The following is a 9,998-nucleotide window of genomic DNA, read 5'->3' on the forward strand; positions in this document are numbered from 1 at the left end:
GATGCTCCAGTACTGGGTTATAACCCCGCTTAGGAATCGGAGCCCCAGTTTGCTGCTACGTGCCACCCGCCCGCACCCACATCCACATCCACATCCACTGCCTGGTTCTAGTAGGACCCTTCCTGGCCGCTTGTTCATGCCAATTGCTTCTTAGCTGCACCAAAGTCCCTATGCTGTACATCACCATGTGTGATTACAGGCACCGGCAAGATCAGCAGGCTCAGGAGAGGAGGAGGTATTAGAAAAAGCTCCGTCATTTAGAGCAGCCAGGGAGGTTGTTTCTGAGAGGGCCACCGTATTGGAACGGCCACCCTGGAAGAAGACACCCAGCAACTACACGTGGCACTCAGGAGCATGGCTTGACCTTTCCCCAGGGCTGGACAATGTGTCACAAGCTGAAGGAAGGGTCAGAAATAGGCCAGACGAGCATGTGTGCCCACCGCCGGGGACAGGATTTTGGCTGTATGAGCTGAGCTGGCTCGATCCTTTCTACACATGTGCACATACTGATCTCTGCATGTGGAAACACCATGTATCTGGGGCCAGGAAGGCAGTTTTCCTTAGCAGCCCCGGGGAACACTGTTCTTCTGGCATGGTGTTAGTACCCGTTGAGGTGTTGGGGCTTAAAGCCCGCTTTATGGAAATGGGAGGCTCCTCCCTAGCTTGCTCCTGCGGCCCTTTGGCTGAGGGCGGGTGAAACTCAGAGGCAAGCCTCTGGGCTTGGGCTTGCACATAGGATACCTGCCAAAAGACATTGGAAATATCTGAAGCCCCCGGTGGGGGTGGAGGATGTTTGCCAGCTGTAGGACCACTTACGGTTTGGGATTGTCTCATGGATTTGGACTTGATTTGGGTTGGAAAAGGAAAAATGTCTTTAAAAAAAGAAAAGTGTTTGGGGGGCTCTCTTATGAGCACCTGCATTGCCCTCTGTTGGTTGCAGAAGCACAGAGCAGTCTTTATTCGCTGCCTGCACACAGAGCCCTGGCCTGCAGCTGGAGCTCAGGTTCAAGCCATTGGACAATCAATGTTACCAGATCATTTCCAGGGAATGACACGCTCATTCATCAAGAGCTCCCCCTTCTCCCTCCCTGCTTTGCCACCAGCATAGCTGCCAGGAATTAGCTTGATATTTGTTTAGATTACTGTAAACCTCCATTAGCCGAACACTAATGTGGGTTTTAGAGGTGGAGGCCTGCTGGGTCGAGCCCCGGTACCCTTGGATACAAATAGGTCACCACAGCCAGCCAGCTGGGATGAGGTTTCCCGGTGTTGATGGCATCACACAGAAGTTTCCAGCCCTTTGCTGCATCACGGTGTGGAGGGAAACAGAAAGTCCCCAAGGCTGAATCATGGGGCCATTGCTCCCGTCTCACCAGTTGAATTGTCCTGGTGGAATTAGATTGGGGACCTGAGCAGCCAGGTTAAATCACAAGCAAGGTTTCCTAGCAGGATCCACAACTAAATAGATAATGTGCTGCTTGGTTTGGGACTGAGCAGTTGTCTGGGGGCAGCATAGAGAGGGGGCTTAAAAAAGGGGAGAGAGGAACCTCAATGGGGAAAGGGACTGGGGATGCTAGTAGAGCCGTTCATGTATTCCTGGGCAAGTAACCCTCTCTCCCCCCAGACTCCACTTCCAGCTACCTGCTCGGGCTGCTTCACCCAGACACCTGTTTGAATTTGCAGTGATTTTTTTACTGCAGTCATTTTTCAGGTCATTTTTGTGTCTGACTGATCTTCTGAACTCCATTGCAATGATGAAGACATCTCAGCAAACCTCATTTCCAGTTAGCAGGACTGCGGAGAGAGGGACAGGGGGCAGAAACTGGCACAACACAGATGGGGAGATGTGGGTTGAACATCTCGTTGCCAAAGTAACAGCAGGGTGACCTAATGCCAATGGAGCTGACACCCATGGGGCCAGACAGTCCTGAGCCTTAGATTAGGGCTCTGCCTGTGCCAAGGAAAAGCACAGAAATACTGCTGCCAGCTCGTGTGCTGCTGTGCCTGGGGATCAGGGACACTTGGAAGTAGGTAGCAAAGTCCTGGAAAATAGACTACAGGGACGACCTTGCTTTGGGGGCTGGAGAGATGGCTTGGGTGGGATGCAGCTGAGCATTTCCACCCTAGCCTGAGCCTTGCACACAGCCCAGTCGCACCTCTAGAGATGTTCAGCAGAGCCCATCCCTCAAAACTGAAGCAGTGGTGGAGATGGAGGTACCGTGGCTGGCCAGGGCACGCAGGGCTTTCTGCATTGTTGTTACAGCTGTTACAGGTTCAGAGGACGGCGTGTCCACCAGGATGGCTGACCTGTGATGCAATGATCTCTTAGCACAACCAGCTGAGCCCACGCAGCTGCACCAGAGAGGGTGGCTCACTGAGCACCACGCTGGGCTCTGACTAACCCTTGTGTCCGGCCAGCTGTGAGGGGGTCCTGGTGGGCAGTGCAACACTCGCAACACAGCAAATAGACACGTGCTCCAGTGGTCCTGCACGGGGATGGGGGTAAGCTCATCTCAAGGGGTACAAAGCATGCACCAGCCCTATGGCTGTGGCAGAAAGCGTGTGTGCAGAAACCCTCTTAGCTCCATGCAGCAGGGGAAAAAACTGGCATGAATCCAGGGCGCTTTCAGCCTGCAGCTCTACAGCCATGTGGAGCTGCTTCTTGAGGGACCAGGCCTCATGTATCCAGGGCCAGCTGGGTAGAGGGAAGACCTGAGCCCCAACCCCTTTCCATTTGTGTTTGTTAAAGCTGAGTTAATATTGAAAACACCATTTTCCAGCCTTGAAAAATAATCAGGCCCCTTCAGATTGATGGGCCAGGGAGCAAAGAAAGCCAGCAGGTGCCTGTAAATAAGATGCCTTTCTCCCACGGCAGTGGGCTTTTAGCCACGGCAAGCAGAGCTGCTGAAGTCAGTCCCCTATTATCATATTTAATTGCCCGCTTGGTAACCTCTGGTAAATGATCAGAAGATTGTGATAGCAGCAGGTTCTGATGATGTAAACATGAGCTACATCTCTCTAAATCATCTGCCAAGCAGCTCCAGTGGAGAATGGTGATTTATGTACCCCTAGCGCCTTGAGCCCCCCTTCCCCGGCTGACAGAGCCAGCGGTTTAATCTGGGATGGGAAGCAGGAGGTAAATGACTTGATTAAAAGCTCTACCTAATTTAGAAGAGGAGGGGGGAGAGTAGAGCCCATCCATTTAATTTATGCACATAAACAGCAAAAAGCAGATGCTTTGAAATGGGCCAGTGAGGCAACGAGAAAACAAAGATTGTTAAAAGAGCAGGAGGGAAAACTCCAAGCTTGGAGCAGATCCTGGAGGAGACGCAGGACCAGCAGCATGATTGGTTTTCCCAATCAATGCTGCCCGGTTTGGTTTAGCTGGCAGCACCCACCTTCCACAGGACCAGCAATTGCTGCAAATGCAAGGACCCCTTGCAGAAATGCAGTGGAATCAGGTTATCCAGGCAGGCTCCCTTGTGGACAGAGCTGGGGAGGTCCTCCACTTTAGCAGGTGATTTCTGGACGTGGGTGATGCTGCCTGCCAAGAACACACTTTGCATCCCTGTCTGGTCTCTCAGCTGTGAGCAGATGGGGGACCATCTATCCCAGGGGTGGGCAATTATTTCAGGCGGACGACTGCTTACTGAGTTGTGGCAAGCCATCAAGGGCCACATGACAGGCAGGCAGGGGCAGATAAATATTAATTCTCTAAATTTTTTAGGGGCCGGATAGAATGGCATCTGGCCCGTGGGCTGCATTTTGCCCACCCCTGATCTATCCCCTAGGGTAGTGCTCATGGCAAAGTGCCCTGGGAAAGCACAGGGATGTGGTGCTGTAGCAGCCTAGGCAGGTTCTTGACAGTAAAGAAACCAGCTTGAACTTGCAGCTGTGCCAAGCCCTTCCTTGTCCCCATCTGGAAAATCCAGGCTGCTCCCAGACGCTGTTTGGCCAACACATTTCACCAGCAGTAGCCCACGCACGCCCCGCAAACATCAGTCATGCAGCAGCCCCGAGGGACAGTCCTGTTCCCTGTACCTAGCTCACTCCACCTCTGCAGCCTCCCCTCTCCCTGCCCAGGGTGCTGTGCTCAAGCTCTCGATGGAGTCGGAGCCTCTTCGAGGAAGATGAGCTCAGCTTCTGATCTGGAAAAAAAAAGCGCTCTGAATTTTCCATCTCGGCGCTCTCGCCCCCACGGCTCCATTGGATGCCAGGCCTGAGTCCTGACCCAGCAGTGCTGTGTCGAACCTGATGAGTTGAATTGCACGGCCAGCCAGATGTGTGCAGGCTGTGATGGGATGGGCACTTTTCTGCGTCGCACTAGCTGAGGTCCCGTTTGAAGGTCGTTTCCTCACTTTTTTCACCTCTGCAAAGATGAAAAGCATTTCTCGGGAGCTGGATGGTTTCTCGAGGCGCTGGGGTCGGCTCACACCGTAAACAAGCCGAGGCAGCAGGGAGCGTATTGGAGCTGGCGGGGAATCCAGCCACGCAGGAGGATGGAAAGCAAAAAAACCTGCTAAGGTCACAGGAATGTAATCAACTTGGCTATCGCAGCGGAAGGCAATTACATCAGAGCGTTGTGCCGCCTGCCAGGAAGAGCTAGAACTGGCATTTCTGAATCAAAATATTTCTGGGGTTGTTGTCCGCCCCCATCTCAAAACTTTTCCGTAGCAAATTTGGACGAAAGTATTTTTCCATTGGTCGCACGTGTCCATGGGAAGGGGAACCCCCCCTTCCTGTTTTCTCCCCACTGCTGCTCCTGGCCCCCCAGGTCTGCAGTGAGGATAAAATGTATTAATGAAGGTTACTGAGGTCAGCAGCGGCCGTGTCCTGTCCACCGTGGTGTGATAATCTGAAGTAGAGGAGCCCGTGGAGGGAGGGTCAGAGCAGATTGTCCATCCTCTCCTTGGAAAAGGGAGCGAGATCCTGCAGTACGGTAGTACCAGGAGGCTTAGAAAGAGGGAGCTGAGGATGGCAAAGAAGCAGGGTTCATGTGGCTGTAAAAATTGGGGGATCTAGTGTGCAGGGTCAGCAATGGGGCCAAGCTGGGTTAGGATGCCAGACACACAGCAGAGGGTCTTTGGATACATTTTCTGCCTCAACTGTCTGCACAGCAAAGGAAGAGCTCCAAGGAAAAGGAGAGCAGATCTGAGCATCTGGCTGAGGTGGTGGGAGCCGGGCCCACAACGCGACGAGGGGCAGGGAGCCCCAGGCTCGCCCGAGCGTCCGGCAGGGATGCAGTTAAAGTTCCCCATTCAATTGGTCACATTTGAACATTTCAACTGGAGCCCAGCTGTCCTCCGAATGAAGTGATTTCATGAGAGGAAGGCAGTGCACTTGGAAGCTGCCAGAACATCTGGTTGCAGCCCATGGCTAATTCCTGAATTTGCCTCAGCAATGCTTGGATCGAGCTCCCTGCCTGAGGAACAGAAAAGGAAATGCAAGCAGCGCTTTCTGCAGTTTTGGGGAGCCCGGGTGCAAGCAATAAGGAAATCCTTCCATTCCTCATGCTACTGTGCAAAGGACAAGCTGAGACGGAGAGGGCAAGGGGGCCCGTGTGCGGGTGAGAAAGCCAGGGAGTGCTGATTTATGACCTTTTTAAGGCCTGTTTCAAAGAAGTTGGAGAATTGAATTGAGTTGGGAGGTGCAGGACGAAAACAGTGACTTTGCAGTTACAAAATACATATACATCGGCGTAAAGCCTGTCCCCACCCAGCCTAGTCGGAGCGCCGTGGGGACTCGGGGGCAGAGAGGAGGCTCCCCAGGGACACAGCACCAGAGCTGGGGTTGGAGGCTGAGATCGAGTACGGGGGGGGCAAACGCAGAAATGAGCCCCTGTATTTATGACCTTGCGGGGTCTGACCGGGGAGCTGCCTACGTGCCACTGAGCAACATTTCTCATGCTCGCTTTTTTTCATGACAATACCTATTGTTCTGAACAAAGGTAACGGGAAATGCTGGAAAGCAATGGGAAAAAAAAGCCCATGGCAAAACTAATTGGCATTTCTCAACCTGCTCTTGAGTTTTCCCTAGGACCCGGTATGGGAGTTGGAGCCCATGCAGCCCATCTATGAGCACTCGGAAGCATGGCACGGAGCTGGGGGCAGAGGGCTCGAGCATGCACTCGGCCCGAGGCTGATTTTGAGGAGCCTTGCGGTTAAATGCTGGCACGTAACAGTGTCTACAGCAGCCGTTCCATCCCCCGGTGCTGCTAACAGGGACTCGGGGTTTGCACAAGTCCCCTCTGGAACTGGTACAAATGCCAAGGTGCTACCAGACGGTCTTGGTTTAAGTCTTTAATCATTACAAGAATTCCAGATTCATTACAGAAGAGTTTAAAACAATAATATTTCTCCATACAAAGGCAAAATAAACTTTTCAAGTAACAGTGTCCTGGCTCTGGAGTTTAACAGCCAGTGACTTGGAGGGAAGGGCTTGGTGAAAACCAGGCATGAAGGCCCCTTCCCCGCAGAGGAACTGCTCCGTTGGGGGATCTGGACGTAGCCTTCAAAGCCAACAGCACAGAGCGGGAGTTTACTGAAGGCTGGTAACACGGCGTTCAGAGCACTGCAGGGTCTGGCACAAGCAGAGGCCAAAAAGTGGGCTGTGGCCTCATGTAGAAGAATGCACTCTTCCCTGCCACAGCCCAAGCTACAGGGCTCTGGGTTGTTTCTATGCTAACAAAAAGATCCCGGGAACATTCCTGCGCACATCTGGTGTTTCCAATAAAAGGCAGGGCTGGGGTTTCTATAGAACCAAAAGTGCCATTGGACAAATAGTGTTCAAAGACAAGGAGGGGTGGGGACGGGTGGGAAGGTAATGTCACGGGATATTTCCAGCAGAGCCTGGGAGAAGCGTGTCCCAGACTGTACCTCCAAAGGGAGCTCTCATCTCACCTTCCCACTGGGAAGGAAACATGTATGCCCCCGCAGTATGGGGTCTTGCTGCTGGAAGGACCAGGTGCTTGTAAGACACTCGAGGATTGTTTTGGGGAAAGCGTTGCACTGGCTGGGGCAGGGGAGAGGTGGAGGGTCGCTCATCCACACAGCCCTCTGCCTCCTGGAACGAGAGTGGCACTGGGAACACGTGGCAGGAAGCAGAGCTGGCCCAGCGGCAGGGATGAGACATGCTGGAAGCAGGCACAGGTACAGACTGAATGCACAGTTGGCAGCAGGGTCAGAGATGCTCCAGTAACCTGTGTGCTGGCTCAGAGCTCCCGGCCATTTCCAGAAGCCCAAAAGTGGCCCCACAGCTCTGGACAAGCCATTTCTCACTGCGGGATGGGGTGCAAATTATTCATTCTTCCCTGCGAGGAGCCAATGCCCATGGTGAAGGCTGGGAAAGGTGCTTTTCTCCCCCCCCGCACAGACAAAAAGTCCCGACCCCACCATGGACCGTATGCTAAACCCCCTATTTTTAAAATACAGAAGACAGGCGCTCTCTAGCCTGTTGCTATTACACATTTGTGGCAAAGCGGGTGCGTCACAAGCTCTGCCCAACTTCAATGACCGCATGAGGCCCTCTGCTCCAGGACCCAGCGCCAGGGCAGAGGCCAACAGAAGACCTGACAAGAAGGGGAGGTGAACGAGAGGAGGGAAAGGCCATTGATATAATGACAACGTATTCCCAAAAGGCATCAACACATTATTATTATTATTATTAATATTATTGTTTAATACAACCCCATATAAAACTGAAGCAGCAGCAGCAGCAATTCTTATGGAGGGACCTAAACTGAAATAGGTTTAGAACATAATTTAAAAAAATAAAAACAGCAAAAGTAGCAAAATATATGAACTTTTTTTTTTTTTATAGCAACAGATCTCTACCAGCCACTAGTACCTTTCTACCAAACTGGTATATCTCTGGCAACAACCCTTTTAAAAAGACATGTAAATATATATTCATATTTATACATATTTTTAGCTATGTACACAAGATTTTTTTGTTGTTTTTAGCACTGGTATGTTTGGCTGCTTCTTCTAGTATCAGTGCTGAGCAGGTGTATATGTTGTATCTGGCCACTTCCAAGGTACCATGTGTTTGGTCAGCAAAGCAAATTAGAATTGGAATTAATAAGCCATTGGCACCAGCCTTAAAACCATCTCATATAGCAGTATCCACACAGCTTGGGCTCCCGAACCACCCAAGAGAGCGATGGTCCCAAAGCATTAAGACTTCCTAGTTAGCACTTCCTCGCTGGAGGCCGAGCTGCCGCAGAAATCCACTGCTTAGTGATGTCTGTAGCTTATCAAGCTGTTTCAGTTAAAATCGTACTGTGTTGAAAGAATAAAACAGGAACAGCCCAGCTTTTCCTGGCCTCCTCGGGAAGTTCATGTCCGCAGGATCCTTTTCAGAGAAGGGAATGCACATCATCAACTGGTTCCAGGTGCAGGAGCCTGAACTGGTTCTCTCACCGGGCACTGGCCAAAGAACTGGATTCATGTTTAATCCACTGGAAATATTCAAGCATAGATTTTGTGGAAAGGAATTAAAGACAAACCGTCAGGAGCGTTCACAACTAAGGCGGCTGGAGAAGCTGGCACGAGGTGGTGGTGGTTTTGGCTATATGAGATGCTACGGTTGGATCTTGGAAATCCTTTTATGCAATAGCTAAACATGACTGATGGCTGTGCAGACAGCAATCCCGCCAGCAGCCTGGGTGGCGGAGATGCGCGCGTGCACACATACACACACAGGCAGGCAAGCTTCTTTGCCTGCCTAGGTCCTTAGACCAACACGGCTACAACCAAAAACCCTGCACATACAGACACAGAGTTTGCAGTCTGTTGTTGGCGAGTCCCAGCCTCAGCGTCGTTTCAGTCCCCCGTTGGCGTGCTGAGGTGGGTACTTGGGAAGACAAGGTTCATCTGGAAGAGGATCATGAGAAAAAACAGAGTCCTCTCCCGAGGAGCACGTGGAGCTGCGGGTGTCTGGGAAACTGGGAGAATACTGATCCAGCGGCATGGAGAGATCCAAGTACTCCTGGAGGGGACAAAACCCCAAGGACATAGTTCAGATTAGGGCTCAAGAGCCCAACATCATCCCAGGGTCAGGGCCCAGCTGGGAGCAGGCCATATGCCGGGCACACAACACTAAAGAGAGGCAACAGGCAGCACTCATTTCTCAATGGGGAGGGAGCATTTGCTCTTGTGGGAGATGCAGGCATGGAGCCTCCCTGGACACCAGTGCACAGGAGCTCTGCTGCAAGAGCCAGCGGCTCCAGCTCCCTCCCTCAGGGACTAAGGACGAGAAGTGACTATGGGCAAGCCACAGTGGTGCAGAGATGCCATGCTGGGGTGTCTCTCCCAACAGCAGGACCATGCGGGGGAGTTTGCCTTCAGACCAGGCATCCTTTACCTGGTTGGAGGTCATGGCCACGATCCTATCCAAGTCCTCTACCAGCTGCTTAAAGGTGGGTCTCTGGGATGGGACAGCGTGCCAGCAATCTCGCATCATCATGTACCTGGGGAGCAAGCGGGCAAGGGGGAGGAAACCATGAATAAAGGGGACTTGAGGAGTTATGCTGCTGTCACACAGGCTGGGCTGGGGCAACAGAATCGAGCAGTGAGGACATTAGTCCTCAGGATTAAAGCTAATCCTCTTCATTAACAAGAAATCACTCCCCGTTGGCAGGGCTGGTGAGGGAAGGACACAGAGGGCTGTTCTAGGAGGAGGTTGTAGCCCACGGTCAAGCCAGGCCCTGCTCTGGGGTCAGTTTGGGATTTGTCCTGCTGAGAAATAACAAAGGAAGATGCTGGTTATTGCAAACAGGTTCAGCTAAGGTTTCTGCAGGGCTGGGAGCTGCTGGGAACATCACTCTGAACATCTGCTGCCTCCCAAAGCAGGCACCTGCCTTCCAGCTCTTGCCTTTGCTGCCTGTGCTGTCAGGCAGGCTGGTTCTTCCTTGCAATAAAACCCTTTGCTGCTCGACTAGCTGCAGTCCCCACTCTGGTTTCAAGACAGCCCCAGAGACTTTCTGTTGGAGCAGGAAT

The 9,998-nt window shown here is 52.2% G+C and overlaps 1 protein-coding gene across 6 annotated transcripts in view; it reads right to left on the minus strand.

The window, feature by feature from the left end:
- Nucleotides 1–6,289: 6,289 nt before the first annotated feature.
- FGFR1 (fibroblast growth factor receptor 1) overlaps nucleotides 6,290–9,998 on the minus strand; it is a 54,980-nt gene continuing 51,271 nt past the window's right edge. For all 6 annotated transcript variants that reach the window (XM_006023016.2, XM_025203453.1, XM_025203456.1 and 3 more), the window contains 2 exons: nucleotides 9,364–9,469; nucleotides 6,290–8,988 (listed from right to left, as the gene is read on the minus strand). In XM_006023016.2, coding sequence (XP_006023078.1) covers nucleotides 8,812–8,988; nucleotides 9,364–9,469 — 283 coding nt within the window. In that variant the 3' untranslated portion in view covers nucleotides 6,290–8,811. The remainder of the gene's footprint in view (nucleotides 8,989–9,363; nucleotides 9,470–9,998) is intronic.

Source organism: Alligator sinensis, unplaced genomic scaffold (genome assembly GCF_000455745.1).
Source record: "Alligator sinensis unplaced genomic scaffold, ASM45574v1 scaffold98_1, whole genome shotgun sequence".
Taxonomy (NCBI): domain Eukaryota; kingdom Metazoa; phylum Chordata; order Crocodylia; family Alligatoridae; genus Alligator; species Alligator sinensis.